The sequence below is a fragment of the Acytostelium subglobosum genome, assembly GCF_000787575.1.
Source record: "Acytostelium subglobosum LB1 DNA, scaffold: scaffold34, whole genome shotgun sequence".
Taxonomy (NCBI): domain Eukaryota; phylum Evosea; class Eumycetozoa; order Acytosteliales; family Acytosteliaceae; genus Acytostelium; species Acytostelium subglobosum.
Window position 1 is genome coordinate 137,305 of NW_012236499.1, and position 25,506 is coordinate 162,810.

The 25,506-nt window shown below is 41.7% G+C and overlaps 10 protein-coding genes across 10 annotated transcripts; 5 read left to right on the plus strand and 5 right to left on the minus strand.

Annotated features, from left to right (window-relative positions):
• Positions 1–64: 64 nt before the first annotated feature.
• On the minus strand, positions 65–1,425 carry SAMD00019534_116620 (hypothetical protein; the record flags this gene model as incomplete). The annotated part of the gene is made up of 3 exons (XM_012893071.1): positions 65–439; positions 500–859; positions 922–1,425. The coding sequence occupies 3 exons, from the start codon at positions 1,423–1,425 to the stop codon at positions 65–67; spliced, it is 1,239 nt and encodes a 412-aa protein (XP_012748525.1).
• A 2,079-nt stretch (positions 1,426–3,504) lies between these two features.
• On the plus strand, positions 3,505–5,287 carry SAMD00019534_116630 (hypothetical protein; the record flags this gene model as incomplete). The annotated part of the gene is made up of 7 exons (XM_012893072.1): positions 3,505–3,845; positions 3,922–4,030; positions 4,111–4,338; positions 4,399–4,469; positions 4,551–4,843; positions 4,923–5,100; positions 5,179–5,287. 7 exons carry the CDS (start codon positions 3,505–3,507, stop codon positions 5,285–5,287), a joined length of 1,329 nt encoding a protein of 442 aa, XP_012748526.1.
• A 465-nt stretch (positions 5,288–5,752) lies between these two features.
• On the minus strand, positions 5,753–6,887 carry SAMD00019534_116640 (hypothetical protein; the record flags this gene model as incomplete). The annotated part of the gene is made up of 2 exons (XM_012893073.1): positions 5,753–6,309; positions 6,383–6,887. Coding segments are annotated over 2 exons (1,062 nt in total), but the record flags the coding sequence as incomplete, so codon positions are not given.
• Positions 6,888–11,025: 4,138 nt separating this feature from the next.
• SAMD00019534_116650 (hypothetical protein) lies at positions 11,026–11,582 on the minus strand (the record flags this gene model as incomplete). The annotated part of the gene is made up of 2 exons (XM_012893074.1): positions 11,026–11,291; positions 11,360–11,582. Coding segments are annotated over 2 exons (489 nt in total), but the record flags the coding sequence as incomplete, so codon positions are not given.
• A 445-nt stretch (positions 11,583–12,027) lies between these two features.
• Positions 12,028–14,644, plus strand: SAMD00019534_116660 (hypothetical protein; the record flags this gene model as incomplete). Its single annotated transcript, XM_012893075.1, has 5 exons — positions 12,028–12,193; positions 12,262–12,527; positions 12,609–12,773; positions 12,838–13,230; positions 13,304–14,644. Coding segments are annotated over 5 exons (2,331 nt in total), but the record flags the coding sequence as incomplete, so codon positions are not given.
• Positions 14,645–15,533: 889 nt separating this feature from the next.
• SAMD00019534_116670 (hypothetical protein) lies at positions 15,534–16,906 on the minus strand (the record flags this gene model as incomplete). Its single annotated transcript, XM_012893076.1, has 5 exons — positions 15,534–15,594; positions 15,669–15,835; positions 15,913–16,247; positions 16,316–16,519; positions 16,594–16,906. 5 exons carry the CDS (start codon positions 16,904–16,906, stop codon positions 15,534–15,536), a joined length of 1,080 nt encoding a protein of 359 aa, XP_012748530.1.
• A 431-nt stretch (positions 16,907–17,337) lies between these two features.
• SAMD00019534_116680 (hypothetical protein) lies at positions 17,338–18,297 on the minus strand (the record flags this gene model as incomplete). Its single annotated transcript, XM_012893077.1, has 4 exons — positions 17,338–17,594; positions 17,678–17,762; positions 17,832–17,951; positions 18,025–18,297. 4 exons carry the CDS (start codon positions 18,295–18,297, stop codon positions 17,338–17,340), a joined length of 735 nt encoding a protein of 244 aa, XP_012748531.1.
• Positions 18,298–19,206: 909 nt separating this feature from the next.
• On the plus strand, positions 19,207–20,047 carry SAMD00019534_116690 (hypothetical protein; the record flags this gene model as incomplete). The annotated part of the gene is made up of 2 exons (XM_012893078.1): positions 19,207–19,646; positions 19,735–20,047. 2 exons carry the CDS (start codon positions 19,207–19,209, stop codon positions 20,045–20,047), a joined length of 753 nt encoding a protein of 250 aa, XP_012748532.1.
• Positions 20,048–21,425: 1,378 nt separating this feature from the next.
• On the plus strand, positions 21,426–22,131 carry SAMD00019534_116700 (hypothetical protein; the record flags this gene model as incomplete). The annotated part of the gene is made up of 2 exons (XM_012893079.1): positions 21,426–21,577; positions 21,660–22,131. 2 exons carry the CDS (start codon positions 21,426–21,428, stop codon positions 22,129–22,131), a joined length of 624 nt encoding a protein of 207 aa, XP_012748533.1.
• A 1,119-nt stretch (positions 22,132–23,250) lies between these two features.
• On the plus strand, positions 23,251–25,080 carry SAMD00019534_116710 (hypothetical protein; the record flags this gene model as incomplete). Its single annotated transcript, XM_012893080.1, has 1 exon — positions 23,251–25,080. One exon carries the CDS (start codon positions 23,251–23,253, stop codon positions 25,078–25,080), a length of 1,830 nt encoding a protein of 609 aa, XP_012748534.1.
• Between the last annotated feature and the right edge of the window lie 426 nt (positions 25,081–25,506).

Here is a 25,506-nt window from a genome sequence, read left to right on the forward strand (position 1 = left end):
CCAGCCAGCCGCAAGGCCAGCCAGCCAGACAGCTTAACAATGAGGGTGGAGGGGTTGTTGGGTATTATACAAGTTCACAGTAGTTGGACGGGAATAGACCCTCTCGGCCATCGAGTGAGCCCTTCCACCATCCACTCTCATCCTCGCCAAGTACTGTAATGGTGTCGCCTGTGAAGAAATCCAGCTCGGTCGCGTCCGAACCAACATAGTCGTAGAGTGCCTTCATCTTCTTTGCTGGAGGCTTCCTTGACATTACTGCAGGTGGTGGTGCTTTGGACACGGGTTTGGAGAGGATTGATGAGGACGATGATGAAGAGGTGGACGACGCACGCGACGACGAGTTGAGTGGTGCTGATGACGAGGCGTTTGTGTTTGAGTATGAGGCCGAAAGTGATGATGAGCTGACTGAGCTCGACATTGATGGAGTGTCGCCATAGTCCTTTTGTCGTAGGTTAGTTAATGATCTACGTGGATGTCTACGCCCATCGCGATGACTTACTCTTGCACCAAATTGTACAAAGGATGGGATGGGAGGTGGGTCTGAGCCAGTCTTGTTCTCGCGAATGAAGCAGTCAATGTCCTCATACTTGTCGACCTTGCTGATGATTGATGACAGGTTGACATTGCTGCTGCTGTTCTCCAATGAGGTGATGGCCTGTGAGTACTTATCGAGTTGGATCTTGATGCAATCGATACGCTCCTCTTCACATCCCTGCAGAGTCTGGTATATGGAGCATGTCTTCTCCACCCAAGCCGGTGCATTCGTTTGCAACTTGTTGACGGCGTCCCTATAGTCATTCTCAAACATCTGTCTCTCCTTGTTGGCCTTCTGTGCCTTTGATGAAATCTTTTGGTCCAACTTGATTGTTAGTATTATTGATTGATTGAATGATCTCTATGATGGCACTCTCATATTCATACCTTGCCAAGATCATTAACATTGCCTCCGCGGGACTTTGCCTGCTCGAGTTGTGAATTGAATTGCTCGGACTGCTTGGAGTAGTCTTCGTACTTGGTGCGATACTTGGCTATTGAGGACTCTTGATCCTTGCGCTCCTTGGACAACTTCCATGCGTCGTGAAGGAAGGTCTTCTTGGTCTTCTTTTGGTCCGACTTGAATCTGTCGAACGATGACACGATGTCCATGGACAGCTGTCGCGAGAACTCTGTGTGAATGCCAACTGTGGACTCGACCTGTCCACGGACGGCCAACCAGGCATCACGCAATGTTCCAAACTCTGTCAAGTTGGCAGTCTTCTTAAGCAGACTTGTTAAACTTTTTGCGTAGGACTCCTCAATAGATGCACGCTCCTTCATAAAGTATAAGAAGAGCTTAGTACTCTCAGTACCCTGATTGATTCTCTTCTCCAGCTGATCGAATCCTCCAACGCCCCAGAAGTTGTCCTTAAATGTTTCAGTAGACATCGCTTCTATATTGTTCAAGTAATAATAAAATAGTAATAATAACGATAATGATACAGATATTATATATATATACAAATATAAGTTAAGTAATACGTGTGATTGATTATGTATCAAATAAATGGTCAATCACATGCTCCCACCATGATGGAGTGATTATTTATGTGAGAGTGGTCCCCAACAACAACGTTGTTGTGAATTTTGACACTAATTTCAAATAATATTTGCAGGTCCTTGCCCATCAATTGGATGACGTTTTGAATACTGGTGCCAATGTTGGTGTTTTGCTAAAGGCCGACGTCATTGTCTCTTACTTTATATCCATCATACTATACTATCTATCAATCAATCAATAAGTGAGCATGCGGAAACTGTAGGGTAGGATTGAAGATGTGAATATGGCCTGAGTTGGACTTATCTTTCGGATATGTACATGAATGTAGTGGGAGAAGATATAGATGTATCTTTGAACGTTTGGTATCAGTTTGAGTGTAGAGCAGAATATCTTCTGGCATCCAATGTGATCATAAGTAAGATCGGGCGTATTGATAGTCAATGTGTTCAAATATGCATTAGATGGCCTTGGTTTGGTTGATACGGCATTGGTGATGATCAGTTGCTTGATTGAATCATGGTCTTGGTATGCATCCATGTACTTGGTCATGTCATAGTTGAATACAACTAATGTTTGTAGATTCGGGGGCAGTACAACATTGCTTGGCGGTTGATTAAAGTCTCCACCCAGCGTAAGTTTGGTTAACGAATCGGGAAGAGTTCCAGCGTCCAATATTTGATTGTAATGGTAACCAAACTTTAACTCGGTCAACGATTTGGGGAGCACTCCATTTAAAGGCATGTTGAAGTATTTACCAAAGGAAAGGTAACGCAGATTGTTTGGAAGGGCTCCATGTTCAATTTCACGTTCATAATCAGCGCCAAGTGACAGAGACAACAGTGATTGTGGAAGAGTGCCTGGGACAATTCTCGAGTTGAACTTGATCTCATAGGCAAGACTAGTGAGTTGTTCTGGCAACACACCAACATCAAACGATATGTTACACCGCATTGTAAGATACCTGAGTGACAATGGAAAGGTACCAGGGACAATCGTTTGATTAAAGTGGAAGTCAAGCCACAGTCGACGCAGGTTATTTGGAAGCAAGTTTGCAGGGATTGGTTGGTTAAAGGCAAGGCCAAACTTCAGTTCTGTAAGTGACTGGGGAAGGCTTCCAGGTGGCAGGTATCGGTCGAATGAATGGCCCAACGTTAGACTAGTAAGAGACTGTGGAAGTACACCAGGGGGTAATGGCTGATTGAACGAGCCTAAGAGTTCGAGCGTGTGTAATGATTGTGGCAGTGATCCAGGTGCAATAGGATCGTTACAAGAGCCCCAGAACCTCAATTTCTTGAGTGTTTGGGGTAGTTTGTCTAGACTTTCATGTTCTACAACTTTAGGGTCTTTTACTGTTGTTGAATATGATTGATGTTGTTGTAGTTTAGACTGTTCTCTACGTCTTTTATCAATCTCTCTTTCATTAATAAACAAATTATAACATGTCTTTGATGATAGAGCAAGACAAACTATATCAATACAAGTCTTATTATTATTATTATTATCTGTTGTTGTTGTTGTAGTATCCAATAACAATGAATGAATGAGTTTGAATGCGTATGTTGGAAGTGTTTCCATCGATATGATATTTTACAATATGGTGTTGAGGATGTGAAGATCTGTATGTCCAAAGAAGGAAATAGTATAATGTATTACTACAACAACAACACTATGAATGAAGTGAACTCATCAAGATAACATTGATTGAACAAAGTTGAAATTAATTAAATAATGCATGCTCGCGTGGTTTGTGTGAGCCAGACACTTTGGTCTCGACTTTCAAACCAATCTTTGTCAATTCATTCATTCTCATTCAAATATAAATACACATTGTATCTGTAACATAACATATAAATATAATACTATATATATTACATCATAAATAATCGATCGATCAATCAATCAATCACAATAATCACAGAAGTATACAGATAGACAAAGGATAGAGATAAAGAAAGATATATAGAGTGATGACAAGACAGACATCTTTGTTTTTGTCGGCGACGTTGCTGATATGCCTCGTGTTGATATCGACTACAAATGCATTTATACATCATTTGAATATTAAGGACGATATACGTCAGGTGTTCCTGATCGAGAGCTTTGGTCTGGGAAAGAATGGTGTGATGAAGTGTTCAGTGGCCAATTGGAAGCTCAATGGACAGCCAATAGACTCTTCAATGTCCAATGGAACAGGATTCTTCATCAAGGTCACTGACACTGATGCCAGCGCATTGGTCGACGAAATCATCCTTCAGAAGGACTGTGTACATTTCTTTGAGAACCAGAGTTTCTTCTTCACGTACAAGAGGTAAGTCGTCTATATGCTGATTGATGTCACGCGACACCGAGGTGCTAACATTGAATGAACCTTAACAACCATACAGCGGCGACACAACCAATTTTGACTTGACAGTTGACGCACCAGGCTTCAAAGAGGGATTCTATAACCTTCACTTTATCAATTGTAATCATGGTGATAAAGTCTCTTTCGATGTAAGATTGTTAAATCATATGATTGATTACTCCCCTAATTCATTCACTCATTCACTCACTCACTCACTCATCTAATACAGCTTTCATTGGAGCAATACAACGTCGAGTCTAACGGACAAAAGAGTTATCTGTCGATTGGTGACACTCCTTTGCCAACTCTATACGGAGTGTTCTCTGCTGTCTTCTTTGGATTGTTGCTACTCTGGGTCTTCTTCTTCCTAAAGGGAGAGGGCAAGCGTGTCAACAAGATACATCACCTCTGCACTGCCTACCTTTTGATTCAGTCAATCTCACTATTGTTCGAGGCTGTATGTACAATCAAAATTATCACTCATTCAATCATCCTAACAACAACATCATCAATATAGATTGAGAAGCACTACATCAAGACCACTGGCAGCGCTCATGGTTGGAATGTTGCATATTACATCTTTGCATGGTATGACTCGCTTGTTAGATTGATTGATTGATCGATTGATTGAATGAATGACAGTTACTAACCCTACCCTATCAAACACAGCCTTCAAGGATCATTCTTTATTGTTTTGATTGCACTTATTGGTTCAGGATGGGCATTCATCAAGCCATACCTGTCCGACAAGGACAAGACTATATTCATGGTGGTCATTCCTTTGCAGATTCTCGACAACATTGCATTGGTCATGGTCGATGAGGAGGCACCAGGTTCCGTCGGTTCGATTGGATGGAAGCACATCTTCACAGTTGTCGATATCATCTGTTGCATTGCCATCTTGATCCCAATCATTTGGTCAATCAAACATCTAAAGGATGCTTCGCAGGTTGATGACAAAGGTATGTGTACCTCGACCTCTATCCCTTTGCAGTCCAACAACATACTAATGCCAATCAATCAATCAATCAAACATAATAGCTGCCCAGAACCTTCAGAAGCTCACTCTATTCAGACAGTTCTATTTATTTGTAATCTCTTATATTTACTTCACTAGAATCATCATCACTCTGCTGCGATCGACACTTCCATTCAAGTGGGTATGGTTGGGCGACTGCTTCCAGCTTATTGCCGCACTCATCTTTTACTCCACTACTGGGTAAGTAATGGTTCAAAGGAAGAAAGGATGAAGAGAGGACTAACATTAACAACCAATCAATCAATTAACAAACAATAGATATCAGTTTAGACCATCTTTGGACAACCCATACTTCCATCTGCCACAGAATGAGGATGGTGTACAAATGTCAGAGAGAGGTGTAAACACTGATAGAGACGACGATTGAGTTTGATCCTGATCATTAACCAACAACACATATCATACCGCCCCCTTCATTCGATCATTGGAAAGTGTCCAACTCGCGAGTACTTCGTCAATAATAATCATTCATTTAATCAAACTCGTTAATATATATAGTATGAACAGGAGTGAGAGGAATGGATACCTCTCGTTTATTTAAGGCCAGTTTGGTCGATGTCGATGTGAACAGAACACTTGGTTATGGTAAGGGTAGGGATAATAATATCGACAATAATCGGTTGGATTTGATTGGATTGCATTGGATGGGATTGAATGGAACAGGACAGTATACAGTTATGGACAGGGGGTTTATGGACATTGGTATGAACAAGCGGGAGGGTAGGGACAGGATGCTGACATCTTGATTGATTGGATTCAGGATGCACCTGGGCCTGCAGGCAGTGGAAGCGCACAGTCTGGTGTTGGGAAGAAACTACGGAACAGTCTCTTAAGCGACGCAATCGGGTTGAGGCTGGTATCGAAAGGAAGGGATGGATTGGTGTAGATAGGCTGGCTTATTGCTCGAGTCGTCGCAGTTGGACTTGGTATTGATATAGTTATTTACATTATTACCGATGGTGCTGTTGGTGGTGATGTGATTGTTGTTGTGATTGCTACTACTACTACTACATGATGAGGCAGTTTGACAGTTTGGGTGGGTGTATGAAGAGGAGGAGGATGATGATGATGTGGATTGATGTTGAGTGTTTGGTGATGGTCTAGAGGGGTGTCTCTTGTCCTTTGAAGGCGAATCCTTTAGGAATACTATGCTGTCTAGGAGGTTGACATCTGGAAAGGCAACGGGCAGTGATGAGGCCACAGGAACACACAAGTGTTGCTGGATCCTCTGGCTGTACATCTCCATCGCCGACGAGTACTCTATATAAGTCTGGAAGTCGGTGCCGACATCAAACGATAGCAGCTTCAACAAGTCAAGTTCCAAACTATTGATCTCCTTCACGGACACTCCTCCGACTTGCGAATAGAAGTGATTGTTATAAAATATATCTGTTTGAATTGGAAGGTTTGTTTGATTGTTAGTTGAGTGATTGGAATGATTCCAGGTCATTGTGATACATACCATCAAGGTACTTTGCAGCTACGAGAATACCAGTGATGAGGATTCGATGGATGTTATAACTATTTACAACGAATCCACGCTTGGTGATGAGTCGGTCTATGTACATGAGGGTGGTGATAAAGCATTCCTTGGAGCACGGCGAGTATTTCAATATTCTGGCAATGTACATGTCGATGGTGATCATCGGAAGCTTCATATTCTCCGGCAGGAATTGTGTAAAGTTGTTGGGGTACTGGTCGGCATAGGCCAGGAACTGGTTTGTACATATGATCAGCGACTTTAGCAGACACTCGATGGGACTGTCTGGTTTGGACGCCATGTTGATCTCTTGCAATTGCATCTTGCCCTCCTTTAGTATGGACAAGAAGGTGGCTTGTTGCTGAGGGGCTTGTGCCTGTGCCTGTGCTGGTGAGTTGGCAGCAGCAACAGCGTTTGGAAATTGTGTGGCCATTTGATGTCTATCGTTGGTGATCATTGGGGAGTTGGTCCTAATTGTAGAATCCATTATATAAGTGTAATAATAAATATAAATATAAATAATAATTATAAAGATTKGAAGTAAGGTTTAAAGGTTAGATGACAGGATTATGGACATTAATTCTAGAATTATATGGATTGGAAATGATATGTTAATATATTATTATTGACTTTGGTGAAGCCTTATCTTGGGCCAAGAATAAAGGATTGGATGTGTGGGCGAGTGTGTGGCAAGGTTACCTCAATCAAACAATTATTATAACTTTAGAGATATAGGTTGTGAAGTGAATGAGTTGTAGTAGTTGGAACAACCAATGATCATTGGGTCCACAAACAAATCAACTTGATCATTCAATGAGGCACACAAAGGGGCACAAACAACATCAGCGCATATATCATATCGGGTACCAATAAAGGATTCGTATTTAGTATACGTGACCGCAGTACAAAGGTGACCCGAGAGACCCATTAACCATATAACAAGATGTATAATGGGTCCATTGTTGTTGACGACGATGATGATAACTTGGGATAGATAATGTAGAAGGATGAGGGAAGATGAAGAGACACTCTTCTATAAATAACGCAAATGGTCAATAGTTGAGAAGGTGTCTTGGCCGCCAACAACCAACTGGCAAAGGGTGGCGGTTGGGAGGACCTGGTGGTCCACAATATTGTTCGACAATAGCAATTTGTGATGTACACTAAGTGATTATAGGTGGGCTCACTAAGGTACTTGTGATGGAGTGTGTGTGTGGTGGGTGATGGAACATGTGTGTAGTTGTGTGTGTGAAGTGATGTGAGTCGGTTGAGTGATGGAACATGAGTGTGTGTTGTGTGGGTGGGAGAGGGGTACCGCCACGTACTCCGCCTCGAGCCTCTTTGTTGTTACTGATGTCGGGATGTGGATGTGTCTGTTTCCTGTAGCTGTTGTTGTTGTTGCTGTTGCTGTTGCTTTGATTGTATTTTTAGGCTCACACAACAACAACATGGATGTTATGCGATTTCCGTAACAAACAACTATATGGTTGGGAGAAGTGGAGACGAGAGGGACTATGATGGATAGTCCTCATTTGCCTCCACATGAACCGACATTGACAGTATGCCATTGCCATTGCCATTGACAACAATATGAGGAAGGCTACCTTGAATCTTAAGTCGACAATGACAATATATATTGTTCACCAAAGGAAATCATTGCGGCCAAATTGGTGGGCCATGTTCAACTTCCTTTGCCAACTGCAAGGCTCACATCATTCAATCACAACACACCATGACAATGTTTGAACGTTAGGTGCAATGGATGAAGTAAGCAGGCACCTAATGTTTATATGTGTATGTATAATTGTCCTGTGTGATGTATAAATGCTTAAGGAGGCTTGATTGATTGGAGTGCTGGATCTTGGATAAGATCTGAGTGCTTGTGTTTGTGCTTGTGTTTGTGTAGCGTGTGAACTTCTGGCAAGTCTAGCCAGGTCCATCGTTCATCCAACAAATAATGGGTATTCCAAACAATGTTTACCTTTAAAGTTAAACATAAGATTACTACTTTGTTGTTGTTGTTGTAAGATAACTAGAGAGATAGATAATAACATATATTATGTGTATGTATGTATGTATGATATTGAACTTAATAACTAACTAAACTAACAAACAAACTAATTAATTAATAACTAATATTATTATTGATTGGTGATATCACTCTCTCTTTGAATGTGTGGTTGTGTAGTCAACCTGCGCAGTTGAGTAGTTGTAGAGAGAGAGAGGGAGGGGGTTATAGATAGATAGACAGTGAGGGACCACTCATTCATTCACTCATTTACACTCATTCAAGTCAAGTCTCGTTCACACTCGTCGATTGTAAGCAATAACAAACTGCCGATGCGATGGATGGTTGAATGAATGAATGAAGATAGAGTGGTTGCGAAGGCTACAAGATAGGTTGTGGGGGTGGCCTAAGAGTAACTTCAAAGTATGTATATATGTCCTTCAACGCTTTGAAACGGGTGTGTGATATTGTGTATGTGTTGTTGTGTGCGCGATTGACGTTGTTGTCAACTAACGCATCAATAATGGATGGATGGATGATTGACTGGATGAATATGGCTAACTATCTCTCATATAGATGTATGATGATTGGTAATGAACATGAGTGAGAGAGAGTTGATGTTGACAGTCACCAACTCTCTTGTCTAGATATATTCTGTAAATGGTCTAATAAAGGTCTTGCCATTTGCAACGCACCATTAATGGATATCACCGGTTTTTTTGATGTGTTTTCCAGAGTTTTTGTGGTCCCTGGTGGAGGCTTCAATGTGAACATGAATGGATGGTGTGGTGGGGTTATGTTGGATGGACCATAATAAAGGCCATGCATTGAGGCTTCAACGGTTAGGATAAAACAGAACATTGAATGATTGAATAAATGTATTTGAATGAATGATACAAGTTATTGTTGTTGACTCATCATTAACGAAGAGATGGTTGTGTTGTACATCGACAGAAGGTGTCGGGTACAAATGCGTGACGTGAGTCAATACAAAGGGGTATAGTACTATTATACCAAATATCAACATTAACCTCATTAATTAATTACCCTTTGGACCGGGTATACATGACAGTTAAAGTCGGACTTTGTCTATGTATGTGTAATCTCTGTTGTTGTAGTTGAAGTTGAAGTTGAAGTTGAACATGACAAAGATGAAAATGGTGTGACCCTTAGAGTTTCCAAGGTTTTCCAGATCAGCTGGATTGACTACACCTGGAAATATACAAGAAGTAGTTGACATCGATGGGGTGAGTGAGTCATTGTATGACCCAACATTGGACTTACCTCTTGAGAATTGGAATATTGAACTTGTACAAGTCTGTTTCTGGACGAAGATCAATCAATCAATCAATCAATCAAATTTCTTAATATAGTATAGTATACAATGATAGAGTTAGTTAATAATACAAGAGTGTATATAAATAGGTATTAGGTTTGTTATTAGATTCACAAAATATGTTGGTTTGATTGATTGATTAGTTATGTTGTGTTGTTGAAGTATGAATGAATGAAGGACCCTATTTGGTAATGTTCAAATTGGACGACTAGTGTGGACCCGTCCAAGCTTGAACGACAGCTCCCCAGTCTATTTGTTGTTGTGAAGGAAGGAAATGGTCCTTTTTGGCCGAATAGGTGCATGGTAGATGGGCTCCATTGTCATAGTCATCAACAATCAATCACTCAACTCAACTCACTCACCAACAAGCTACAACTTGTCGACCTGGCGCTTGTTTGTTTGTTTAGCCACCTTTGCCACGAATGGTGATGAGAGAGTATAGATCCAAGGGAGAGGGTAGTGTGAGTGAGGCATGTGGGAAGGGAAAGAGGCGTGGAACTCGGGGGTGGCACTCAATCAATCATTCTCATCATCATCCCCACATCACACACTACACACTACGCACCACCTACAGGATGACTGATGATCACATTCATGATCATACATTTACAACCACAACTACAACGTTGTATATTTGTTATACAAGGTGTTGGTTGGGTGTGTGAATGGAAGGGTTGGTATTCCTCACTCGTTCAAAGGAACTGGCGAGGCAACGTGACAGTGGTAGTGGTAGTGGCAGTCCAAGTCCCCGCCACCCAGTTTGAGTGGGAGGATAAGTAGTTGATAGAGAGATTGTTTGTGGTGCCGTTGTCATTGACCACCAGTTAGAGTATGAGTAAGACAGCCTCTCATCAATCGTTGTTGGCAGCATATAGCTGAAGATGGAGATTTTGGAAAGAGATTGTTGGGCGACTTGATCAACTTGGTAGTTTGGTTAGTTGTTGCCGCCAATAAATTGCATGAGAGTGAATGAGGGTAAGGGTAAGGGTAAGGGTAAGGTAAGAGTAGAGGGGTAGGGCAAGGGTAGGGCATTATTGATGGTCCACAAAGAAGTAGGGTTGTTGTTGTAGACGATCTGATCATAACGGATTTGATTGGATTGAGGTGGTCCTCATTCAATGATTGAGTGGAGCTCACTCGTTCCAGTTGCATTGGTTTGATGATGGTCGCACCAACTTGGTATTTATTCTGTCTGACTGACTGGAGGCCTCGATAACTAGCATGCATACATTCGTTCGAACGATTGAGAGAGAGAGCCTAAACCTTAAGGTTTAGTTAGTCTTCATTCTCTCCATACATCAGCGCACGAGTGCCACGATAGATTTTGAGCAATACATTGATCCTTGGAATGAGGTCGTCGAATGCCAGTATCATCTTTTGTTTGCCTTCGACGATAAAGGCCATGTAATATACTACGCGATAGCGTGATATACCTTCGTTGATAATGATCGAACTGATCCTAGACTTCTCGATAAACTCCACCGTCTCCTTCAACAAGTACTTCTTTCGCAGTTGTATTCCAAGTTCTCTTATCACTGTCAATGACTCTGAATGATTGGTTGGTCGGTTAGTCAAGGTCGCGCGAAGTGAGTGAACATAACATAACATAACATACCCTCGCGGATGATAAACATCTTTAGACAGAGACGAATGGCAATGATGGCTATGATCATCACAAACATGAATGACTTGAATATAGAGTAGTTCATTGATATGAGGTAGTATGTTTGCAATGCCAATAGTATCCACATACAATAGTCGAATGTATATATAATCGATCTACTCTTTCTTGTAACTCTATACTCTCTAACATCATTATTTATATGTATACAATTGAATGTATATATATTATTATTATTATTATTATTACTTTCTATTGATTCTAATATACTATTACTATTATTATTGTTACTGTTATTATTATTCGTAGTTGTCGCGCTATTGTCTTGATTAGGTTGAGGCAACAAGTCGTTGGTGATGCCTGTTGCCATTATAGATGATGATGATGATGGATCATTGTATATTGATGTGTTTAAAGGTAACCCTGACATTGTATCGTAGGTAAGTATATAAGTGTATTAATCGATCGATTGATTGAAGTGACTTCTAATCCTGTCATTCTTCATCATGCTAGTGATTCATTGAATTCAAAACAACTTAATTTATGGGACGAACTACCCACAAATGAATATCTCCGGTCCCTCAACTTCAACTTTGTGTTTATATTAACACTCATTTATTAAATATACTTGTATTACTTGTACTTGTATACATATATATATATTAGATATGACAACACCAAGAAGTATTATAGTGGAGAGAATTGAGAAGTTCATCAGTGATACTTACTTCACAGATGTGAACATCAAGGGAAAGATTTACCCGCAGTTGGATGCCGATGCTATCAAGCTCCAAGTGTCCGATCAATGTGATCGTATACCTTACCAAGGTACAATCAATCAATCAATCAATCAATCATAATGATCATCACTTACTTACTCATCATCTCAAACTTAGACGCACTCAAGTTGCATTATAAAGAGTGCAAGGTTGGATCATCTTATGGACCAAGTTGGGCTACTTATTGGTTCAAGTTGGAGATCAATGTACCACAAGCATTCAAGGGTAAGGAGGTTCATCTTTTGTGGAACTCATCATCTGAGGCTTTGATCTGGAACAATGGTGTGCCAATCCAGGGTCTGACCGGTGGCACGTGGAATGATAAACGTGTAGAGTACGTCCTAACCAAGCACTCCAACGGTAGTGAGCATTACAGTCTAATGGTATGTATGGTGTCAATATGAATGATGGTTTGATGGTGGATGGATGGACAACAACTCTAACATGTGTACACGACATTGAAGGTTGAAATGGCATGCAATGGAATGTTTGGAGTTGGAAAGGATGGATTGATCAATCCATGTGATCCAAACAAGACCTTTACACTCACTCGTTGTGAGTTGGGAGTGTTTGATCGTGAATGTTATGACCTGTACACATACCTCACAATGCTCTATGATATCTCCAAGGTATGTTTGGTTGATCAAACACCAGTCGATCAAATGTATATGTTCTAATCCAAAACCCTCTTAGAACTTCCCAGAGGGATCTCTTAGAAGCAACCAAGCACTTCAGGTCGGTAATCAGATGATTAACGTGTGCGATATCAACAATAGGGCTACTTGGAAGCAGTCCACAGCGTTGGCCAAGGCATTCTTTGCTCAGAAGAATGGAGACAGCCAACACAATGTCAGTGCAATAGGACATTGCCACATCGATGTTGCTTGGCTATGGCCATACGATGAGACAAAGAGAAAGGCAGCCCGTTCGTTCGCCACTCAGATCCTCTATATGGACTACTATCCCGAGTACAAGTTTGTACAGTCACAGGCACAGCTATACAGCTGGACCAAGAAGTTGTACCCAGAGCTCTTTGACAAGATCAAGCACAAGATCAAGTCGGGACAGTTCGTTCCAACTGGTGGTGTAAGTCATCCACTCACTTGTTCCCTCGCCCCAATCCCCTACTCACTTGATCACTCAAACAATCATACTTTAGACGTGGGTCGAGATGGATGGTAATTTGCCATCTGGTGAGTCATTCATTAGACAGTTCTTGTTTGGCCAGAACTTCTTTATGAAGGAGTTTGGACTGCACTGCACAGAGTTCTGGTTGCCTGACACTTTTGGATACAGTGGCCAACTGCCACAAGTCATCCGCCACATGGGCATCGAGAACTTTATCACACAGAAGCTAAGCTGGAACAATATCAACAAGTTCCCTCACTCAACATTCATGTGGGAGGGCATTGATGGAAGCAAGGTGTTGTCGCACTTCCCCCCAGCCAACACTTACAACTCTGCCGCCGATGTTAAGGAGGTCGTGCTGTCTGCCACCAACAACAAGAATGCTGAGCTTGCCAACGAGTCACTGCTGGTCTATGGACATGGTGATGGCGGTGGCGGCCCCACCATCGAGATGATTGAGAGACTCGTCAAGATGCCCAACACAGACGGTATCCCAAAGGTTGGTCTTCGCTCCCCACACGAGTTCTTTGAGCGCGTCAAGCCCGACGCCGACAAGCTGTACACATGGGTTGGTGAGCTCTACTTTGAGCTGCATCGTGGTACCTACACGACCCAGGCTGCCTGCAAGCGTGGCAACCGCAAGGGTGAGAACTTCCTTCACGACGTTGAGGCACTCTCCTCAATCCTCGAGCTGAACAACCAGGCTGGCTTCCACTATCCCAACATTGAGCATCTTTGGGAGTTGTTGCTGCTGAACCAGTTCCACGACGTGCTTCCAGGTTCATCAATTGGCATGGTCTACAAGGACTCTGCTGCACACCACACTCAGATCGAGAAGGAGTGTCGCCAACTGATCGAGAACTCTCTTCATCTGCTCGGTGGCACACAGGCAGGCACCGATCTCCTCTTGTTCAACCCAACAGGCTTTGATGTTGAGAGGATCGTCGAGCTCCCTGACAACACCATTGTCACCGAACAAAAGTCTCACAATGGCCTGCCCCTGCACTTGGTCACCATACCATCGTATGGCTTCACAAGAGTGTCAGCCAGTTCAATCACCAAGAGCACGGCAACAGGACTCTCTGTGCAAGAGAACAAGGACTCGTTCGTAGTCACCAATCGTTACCAGAAATGCACCGTCAACAGGAATGGAACAATCAGCAGCATTGTCGATTTGCACACTGGACGCGAGGTCGTCAAGCCTGGCGAACAAGCCAATCAGTTTGTGCTGTACGATGACATCCCGTTGTTCTGGGATGCTTGGGATGTTGAGATCTACTCACAGCAAAAGTCAAACTTGGCTGGCGTCGCCACCTCTGCCAAGTTGGTCGAGAACGGTCCACTCAGAGTCGGCATCCAGTTTGATTCATGAGAGCTTTTCCCACGGATCCACTCTGCACCAAACCGTCTACTTCTACTGCAACTCGAGCCGCATCGACTTTGACACGAGGGTCGAGTGGCATGAGGCCCACAAGCTCCTCAAGGTTGAGTTCCCGACCACTCTCAGAGCAACAACTGCCAGCTACGACATCCAATTCGGACATGTCCAGCGACCAACCCACTTCAACACATCGTGGGATATCGCCAAGTTCGAGGTCTGCGGCCACAAGTGGGCAGACCTGTCCGAGTTTGACTTTGGTGTCACATTGCTCAACGACTGCAAGTACGGCTACTCAGTGCATCAAGGCAGGATGAAGCTCAGTCTACTGCGTGCACCAAAGGCACCGGATGCCGATGCCGACATGGGCACGCACCACTTTGTCTACTCACTGTTCCTGCATCAGGGCAACCTGCAGCAGGGAGGTGTCGTGCAGCAAGGCTACCTCGTCAACAACGACGTGCACATCAGCCGTGCCGCACCTACCCAAGTTGTGCCCAAGGGCTCGTTGGTCAAGGCCGTTGGAAGTCAATCAGTGATCATCGAGACTGTTAAGAAGGCTGAGGATGGCAAGGGATTCATTGTAAGAGTGTACGAGTCTTATGGAGGACATACCAGCTTCACATTCGAGACATCATGTGCTCAGCATCTCAAGCACATCCAACCATGCAATGGAATGGAGCAACCCATTCGCGAGTCATCATTTGACAATGATGGCAAGACCAAGGTACAACTATCTCCATTCCAAATCAAGTCATTCAGATTCCATTAAGCATCCATCATTACATCAGGATGTTCATTCAATCATACAATCAATCAATCAATTCAATAAATATTCATTCGGATCTGATGGTGTACATTAGATAATGATGGCTTGTATTGTTTAGAACTCTCCTCCACTCTGGGATATAACCGATGCTTCGTCCCATGGTCCATTGATCTCACTAAAATGATGGAATGAAGGAGTATGTGTGTTAGTAAATGGACTCGACCATTATTGCCTCGATCAACTACATACTTCTTGTATTTCTGGATAAAGATTAGCCAGAGTGGACAAACAAAGGTAATGGTTCCAATGATTCCAATGTAGATGAATGTCAACAGAGTACTCATGTGCGAGAGTAGCACGGTGCACGCTACACACAAGCCAATAGTCAATCCAGAATGGAACTCTAGTGAGTGGCGCTATAGGGTAGGGAGAAGAGCAATGGTAAGTACTCCTTCATGATGAGGACAGTCCAATCAATCAATCAATCTCATACCTTAATATGATGTCTGACGATTGGGAAGAGGGCAAACATCTGGATGGCAAAGGTGATGAGGACAAACACATGGATGTTGGAGTGTAGTCTTGAGCTTAGGAGGACAGAGGCAAAGATTGCCGCATTGAGTGAAATGGGTGCATTGAACACAGTGCAGTCATTGTTGGTGTAGCCATAGTCGTGGAAGAATAAGTGTGCCAACAGTAATATGAATGTCAATGCCCATATAGTATCATCGCTGAATGAATTGGTCAGTGTTCGCAGTACAGGTGACAGTCCATACACTGTTCCAAACAGTAATATAACATGTAATAGACTATCCTTGATTGAGTAAACTATGATAAATGATGAATGATGTTAGTGAATGAATGAATAAGTGATTAAGTGAGTTATGCAAACATACAGTCTGATGTTGGATCGATCCAAATGATAAGTATGTATCCTACTACAAGCATACCCATTGCCATACTGACAAGGGATGAGAGTGTCCATGTGCTCTTCAACGCGTGGAAGAATACAATGACAAAGAGTATAACAGATGTTATCTGTTGTGTAACGGTGAAGCTGTCGAATACTATCTTCCAGAAGTCATATTTAATGAAGTTGGCTAATGAACATGATGAGTGTGTCAGTATCCTCCATCTTGATCATTCAATCAATGAATCAATGAATCAATATTACCATTCTGTATCAGCTCTTTGAGGAATGTTTCGTCTGTGTAGTTATCTGGATATGGTTGAGGCTCGTATAGTACTTTCTTCCACTTTGTCGATGCTATTGGTGTTTGTGCTGTTGAGCTTTCGTCAACTGACGATCGATGATCTACAGAGTCTTTACATCCATTTGGATGATGATGTGGATGATGATGTTGTTGTTGATTATCTATTTGTTGTTGTTGTTGATGATATAGACTTGGTGAATTTGGCATTGATCCTCCATTATATGTTGTTGATGTTGATGGATGTAATATAGGTGATCTCTGTTGTTGTACCATCATTATAAGTGATTCGAAGAATGTCAGTCATTCAACTCATTCATTCATTCATTTCAATCAATCTAGCAATCAATCAAATACATACATTGACAGGTGTATTTGTAGATGATGATTGATGTATCTCACATCCACAGTATTGACATCTATCCTTCATTCTATCTGTATCCCTATATATATGTATTTGTTTGTGTCTCTATCTCAAGATTCATTCGTGAATGACGCTGAGTCATAATCAAACACCTTTTTCAGACTTGTTGATTCGCGAAACAATGCAATGTATCTTCGAGACGTGGATGTTCAACAACAACAGCCGATTGATTGGATATGGATGTCTTTATTGGACTGAACAAATTGACCATGGATTGTCATGGACATTATAAACAAACATGGAACAAACAAACAAACACATTGATTGATCGATCGATCCAAAGTTATGAGTTCTTCTTTGTGATATCAACGGTGTCGGGATATGCATTGCTGCTTGGTGATGGTCGTGGTGCATTGTTGCTGTTGCTGTTGCTGGCCACGTTGGCACCTGCTGGTTGTTTGTTGATGTATTGATCGACCAATGATGTGATGGTCGCTGTGATTGCCTGTACACTGCTCTCAATCAATGGAAGTACTGTGGACACTATTGAGCTGTGATGTTGATTGGAAATGAATCCTGGCAACAACAAGACAGTGTACACTATGTATGTATTCAATATGCAATGGGATTGATTGTTAGTTCATGGCTTCAAAGGAGGAGTAGTGGTCGGTGAGTCAACATACATGTCAGAATGAAGAGTGAGTATCCAGAGAACAATGTACCAATGTAGGCTATTAACAAGCAGACAAGTGTAGTCTGTGCAAAGAACTATTGAGGTGGAAAAGTTAGGTTAGAGTTGGTCATCAGGTGATGTCTGGGGAATGATCATGATCATACCTTGACTGGACTTAGCTGTTTGAAGCGATAGAGGTCAATCACCATCTCACTCATTGAGAACCTGATTGAAACCAATGTGTTGACAACTTCAATGAATGCTTCATGTGAGCTGCTGTGTGGCTATTTGAATGATTGAGTGAGCAAGAGAGTATATATTGATTGAATGAATGAATGAATGATTGAATGAACTTACGAATACTTTAGAGATGATGTTTAGGTTGGCATTCTGAGCGATTAGTTGAATGAGTAGATAGGTGGGTATAGCAAGAAAGACAGTGGTGACGACGGACAGGGAGATACCACGAAGGTACCAAAGTGCAGTTGTGAGCAACACGATCAATACACCCAAGTCCACTGGTCTGTGCCAAAGCAATATGCTTCTAAAGTACTTTATTGGTTCTTCATAGTCTTTCAAACTCTCCTCAAGCTGTCTTCTCAGCAAAGCTTTCTTTTGCAATGCTGTCATTATCTCTAATCAAAACTAAACTAAACTAAACTAAACTATATATATGATATAAGATATTCTATTCTCTATCTCTTGAATGTTTGTTCACAAATGAATTGGTGAAAGAAGTGTGAGACTGAAGGTCAATCCAACTAAATCACAAGAATTTGAGAATTGTTTTCTCACTCAAGTTCGCTGCAGGTCCAACGAAGTCAATCATTTGATTGACAGAATGTCTTGAACAGATAATTATAGAATACCGTTATGTGATGGCTGGGGCAACTAATATCCCTTTCTTCTGAATTGCACTCTAGTTTCACCTACACCGTCAATCAAATGATTGACCAACAATAGAATACTTTTGAGGGAGACATAGACCAACTTCATTCATTCATTCATTCATTCATTCATTCACAACATCTACAACACAAGTTATAGAGATGGACAACAACTACATCAACAACAACAACAACAACAACTATGAGCAACAGCAGGTGTTGGACTCACCATTATTAATTGAGCTCAATAAGTTGTTGACAATTGTCAAGGACAAGATAATGTTGTCAGTATCAGTAGACGATACACATTCGATGAGATAGTCAAGGTCATGCCACAGCTTGCAATTGTATGTATCGGCAACTAGCTAGATTCATGCTTGCAAGACACTAACAAGGTCGAGATGTTCATCTTTGCTCTTGTAGATGTTTGAGCAACATCCAATATTGCGTCAATTAATCTCAGATAGTATATGCTCACTAAATATCCATACCTATCGAGAATACAGTCGCTTTCAATCAAGATGGAGCAAGTGTCGACACTAATCATCGAAGTGAGGAGGAACTGGATAGATACAAAGTACCATATAGACTATGTCTAGATGTGGATCGACTGTGTGCAAACATTAGACAATGCGGCATCAGCATTTTTGACATGGTGATCAGTATCCTGTCAATTGGAAGCATTGGCAAACATAGACTCCCATACAGAGAATTCTGGCTCGATACAACTTTCATCCCTGTCTTGCTCAATGGACTATCAGCGGCCCAGATTGATACACTTTGCACAAAGTACTTGGAGTACTTCATAACATACATTGCAAATGGAGCTAGAAATGATAGTACATGGAGTCAAAATTTCAAGGTATACACGATCATCACGGATATAGTTGGCCAGTCTAGAATCTATGATGACATTGAGCAATGGTTGCCCAAGGTACTCCAGAAAAATGACCAAGAGGGAGCTCAAAAGAACAAAGATGAATACTCTCAACATTGCCAGTCATTACTCAACTATCTTCTACTGTCATTGCCCAACGACAAGGACAACCGGATCCGTGAAGTAATTGGCAAACACAAGCATCAGACGTTTGGGTAAGTTCCACCTTACCGCGATCGAATTCATTGATTGATTGAATGAGTGTAATAACTAACTAACATTTTTGTTTGTTGTCAACAACAGTGCTATCCTCAAAGTGATGGACACAAGATTCTCTAGTAATAGTTGGTACTTAAGGGAGAAAGACACTGATCACCTCAAGCAGTTAATCAGCTTCACAAAGGTCAACGACTATGATACCAACAGTGACGCCAACACCCATCAACGACAAGGGATCATGAATCTAATCAAGAGCCACAAGATCCAGTATACGAATAAGATATTCGAATTCCTGCAGCACCACCTTCAGCCAATCGATCAATATTGTGGCATACTCTTCCAATATCTCAACATTTTTAAGATGATGGAATTGATCAAACTCATGGGCCACTTGTAAGTTATATCCATTCTTTCAACATTCATATATGCCTAGAATTATACTGACATGTCCACCAATCAAAATTGCCTTCTGTTCTCTTCCTATCCCCAGCACTATGCAAAGTGTGAGGAAGTATTCCTTAAAAAAATAGAGTCTTTGAATAACTTTAATGATCATGACATGGCTAACATGATAATTGAGCTCATAGATGCCATCATAACATCTTTCAAGTCTGTTGACCAACCACTCCCTTAAGTATTTCGTCTCGCTCCAGACCGAACAGTATCTTCAAAACGATCAATTGTGCGAGGCATTGTTCACCTGTCTACTTATGGCGATGTCCAGTGATAGTGTAAATCGGTTCAACTGATTGGCCAACACAAGTATCAGACACTCGAGTAAGTATGGATGGGATGGAGTTGAAGGTGAATGAATGCTAACTTAGTCCATCATATCCCATCCATTTCAATCAAAGACTCATCATCCATGTGTTGGATAATGTCTATGCTCAAGGTAGTATTTGGTTTCATAGTAATATAAACTTCAATCAACTTCTCGACTTGACAGTGGACAACCAAACTCAACAACAACAGCAGCAGCTGCAGCAACAATTCCAACAACTCATCATCAAGTATCCAATCCAATCAAACGATATATTCCTCTACTTCCAAAGTCATCTCCAACCGATTGAACAATACTTTGGCATGTTCCTCCCACTTCTCAACAATGACAACCTGCTCAAGATGGTCAAGCTCATGGGCCGTGCACTGCCATTGAGAACAGTTACAAGGTGGCCAAACAGAAGTTTAGATCGATCACAAACAAGGACAACGATGAGTGTGTAAAACAGAAACAACAGTTCAAGGAGTACAAACATCAACGATTACTTGTCCACCGAACAAAGAGCAAGACAACCCCAATCAGCACTTTGAATGAAAGTGCATTGCCAACACTTCCACCACTGATGATCAATCATATTGTGAGTATGGCCATTCGATTTGGATTCGGCATTGACACATGGCCATTGTCCTTGAATCAGAGATGGTTGATCTCATTGGCATCGGTCAATACTCGTTTCCACAAGGCGTGCACGTTGACATTGGCCACATTTACCATCCCATCATTGGTCATACGCAAGACCATCCGCATTGGATCAAAGTACTGTCTGTTCAAGATGCCACCACTCCATCTCAGAAGTGAATTAGATCAAGCATGTCCCACAAAGGAAAGGTGCGTTGTGTGCCGAGCGATTGGAGAGCTTGACCGTGCCATTCACCAAATCCTTTAGCTTGGAGGTGAGAGGATCGTTTCCAAATCTCAAGACAATCAACTTTGTTCAGCTCAATTCGGTCCAATCGACGTGGAGATCATAAATCTAGACATCCTACCAAATACAATGGCACTAATCAATGGACTCCTCAACTCTCAGGTCAAGGACAAGCTCGGACTTCAAGCAATCTCATTCACAACCAATACATTGGACAATCCATATCGCGACCTGCCCCCTCAACCAGAGTTCAACGATCAATCTGAAGTGCCATATCAACCGTTTGGATCTTGGGCTGCTAAAGGCTGAAACAGCTCCCTCCGAATCAACCATATTGTCACTGTCACACATCACATCGACCAGGATTAGATCCCTTAGCATTCCATTGTTGCACAAGATGAACAACCTCACCAGTCTGGAACTCCAGTTCCAGCAATCAGTTCAAGACAATGGTCTTGTTGACAAACTTCAACAGTTCTACGCTGGAGCGCACTCACTCAACAAGCTTGTGCTCTATGTCACATCGGTGAATGTGATTCACTTGCTGCCTCATTGCCAGACGACACCAATCAAATCACTCAATTTGATGCTCTATGACATGAACCATATGGCCTTTCTCAGTGCCAAGGGCAAGCTTCACCAACTGTTTCACACGATGGCCACACATCTCCAGCAGACCATGATCAAACACTTGGAATACCTCTCCATCAATATGAACAACAATGGGTTCATATTTGCATTCAACAACCATTATCTGTCAACGTTGATCACAGCACTCCAACTGCATTGTATCAATGATCGTCTTCCAATAAACTTCTACAGACTCGTCGACTAGTCGTGTAACGTTGTAGGCGACACCTTGGCTCACAGACAAAATCGCAAAGTCAATCAAATGATTGAATGATCAATTTCATTAGCATCAGATCTTCACAATAAGTACATATACTAGACAAACTATGTAATGGTGGACACAGGTCAGTCACAGACCATTCACTCACTCACTCACTCTCAAGAGTACATCACAAGACTCATACATTCATACATACTCACAAACATAATATAAATGGTTAACTATAACTCTATATATGATATTGTCAATGAGATCAAAGGTATATCAGAAGATCAGAGGGATACACAATGTATAGAGTACTTGGAGGTGTTTAAGAGATACCTTGTCTATACAGCATATGATCGTAGTACATGGGATGAATGCAATGCAATGTACAGACAAATCGGTTCTACATTCGGCAAGACACGAGTCGATAATGAACTCCACCAATGGGTGCTCACCGCACTCACATCATACCAGTATCAACATGACAATCATCTGAGTGATTCATTGTTCACCTATCTACTAATAGCATTGCACAATGACCAAGATAGAAGGATCAAGACATTGATCAGCAAACAAGTAAGCAACCATCAGATACTAGAGTAAGTAGGTAATGATGTACAGTACAAGTCAGACTGTGTAGTGTAGTTACTTACCAACATCATGTCACCAACTTTATCAAGGCTTGTAATCAATGCAATGGACAATAGATTTGCTACCAATCATTGGTACTTTCTATTTAAAGATCGCCTCGGTCAGGTATTCAATCTCACCAAGGATGACAACAACAACAATAGCAATCAACACCAACAAGAGTTGATATTAATACAACAGCTTATCAACAAGCATCCATCGAAATCAAACTTCATATTCTACTTCCTCCACAGTCGTCTCCACTTTACTGATCAATTATGTAGAGTGTTCTTACCATTCCTAAACGATGGCCACTTGATAATAATGCTCGCAACGATGAAGAGATCAATGACAAACTCTGGCGAAAGAGGACATGGACTTCCAGCGCCACTGCTTCATCACCTGGACACCCTTCCCATTGAATGTAAATATGATTGGAAGAGTATATACTATCCAAGGATAATATGGGTGATCTTTCCGCTCATTCATATGTATGACCTTACAAAGTATGCGGCCTACATTGATCTGGCCATTCAGGGTCTGTTCATTCAGTCAGTTGATGAATCAATCATCAATAACATGTTCCAGTCGTACACAACCGAGATCAAACAGTTCTTCACCATCAAGAGTAATGTCCACGAGATTCGTATTGTACACAACTTCAACTTTATGATCAATTGCATCGTTCAATCATTCGTCCCGGATCACCTGGTGCCAGCAATGATCGGCAGATCCTCAATTCAATTTGCCTACAACAAGGTCACATTCATGTCAACTTGCAAAGACAAATCTAGAGCGTCAGTCAAGTTCATCGACCTCATGTTGGAAAGATATTGTGGGATGCAAATGAACAATGACAAATCCTTCCAAGAAGACACACTCTACTTTCTGGTCATCAATGTACTTGGTTTCGGCCTCTGTGGCCCAGCATTCCATCTGCTCCGATCTCTGTACTGTCTCCGGATCAATCATGAAGATGTGTACAAACTAGCCAAATTAAGATTGAGACCGATCACCCACAACAAGGACAACGACGATGATTGTTCCAAACATCGCCAGCTATTCAAGGAGTACAAGGAAAATTTACTAATCAACCGAACATACATTAAGATAACTGCATTGGTATTACCAAAACTACCACCACTGGTACTCAATCACATTGTAAGCATGGCCATTCGATTTGGATTCAAAAAGGACACTCGGTTGAGTCAGAGATGGTTGGTCTCATTGGCATTGGTCAACTGTCGTTTCCTCAAGTCGTGCATGGTGACATTGTCCACCTTTCCCATCCCATCATTGATCATCCACGACAACATACGAGTTTCATCAAAGTACTGTCTGTTCAAGATGCCACCACTCCATCTCAGAAGTGATGAGATCAAGTGTGTTCCACACAGGAAGCGTCCATTGTGTGCCGAGCGATTGGTCAGCTTGACCATCCCATTCTCCATTACTGATTACCTGCTTGTCAAAGGATCATTACCCAATCTCAAGACAATCAACTTTGAAGAGGTTGAGTTTGTTCCAAATCCTCGCAAGTGGATCGACAAACGAGAGGACATTGGTGTGGAGTTCATCATGCTAGATTCAAGTTTGACCTATCCCGTCATATTCGATCGGCTGCTCAGTGCACACATCAAGAATAGACATGGACTCCAATCAATCAACATTACAACCAATTCAATTGATAATCCTTTTAGTGACATTAAGGACATTCATCCCCAACAGCAATACTCGACGATCAATCTAAAGTGCCATGTCAATCGTTTGGAACAATATCAGCCGTCCACATCACCAACAATGTTTGACACATTGTCACACATCTCATCGATCAAGATTAGATACATAGACATTCCACTGTTGCACATGATGACCAACCTCAGCAGTCTGCATCTCCAGTTCAATCAAACAGCTCAAGACAATGGTATAGTTGACAAACTTCAACAGTTCTACGCTGTATCACACACTCTCAACAACCTTGAGCTCCGTTTGGCATCGGAGAATGTGATTCACTTGTTACCTCATTACCATACGGCACCAATCAAATCACTTACGCTGGCCTTGAATGACATTGATCAATTGGCCGTACTCAGTGCCAAGGGCAAGCTGGACGATCTGTTTGGTACCATAGCTACACACCTCCAAAACACTGTGATCAAACAGTTAGAATACCTCACGATCTACATGATAAAGGAGACCAACATAGGTGATAGCATCATTCCATTCAACATCCAATGTCTGTCAGCATTGACCACAGCACTCCAACTGCATTGCATCGATGATCATCATCCAATAAACCTCTACAGACTCGTTGAGTAACGTTATCTTTGTTTGGTGTTGTTTGGGGAAGTCAATCAAATGATTGGCAGATTGTCAGGCAGTTCTTTTGTTTCATTCACATCATACATAATTACATAGTTAGACAAGTGATGGTGATGGACTGGACAAGACAGGTCAGTCACAGACCATATTATTCATACATTCATTCATACAACAACATAAAGAAGTAACAAAGTAAATCATAATGGATACATCTGATCAGGAACAACATCAACAACGACAACAACAAAGACAAAGGCAGTACACGTCGGTTGAGATTATCAATGAGATCAAATGTCTGTCACCTAAACAGAGGGATACACAATGCACAAAGTACTTGGAGATGTTCAAGAGATACCTTGTCGATGCTGAATATGTTACTTGGTATGAATGTAACGATGTGTATAAACAAGTCATTACTACATT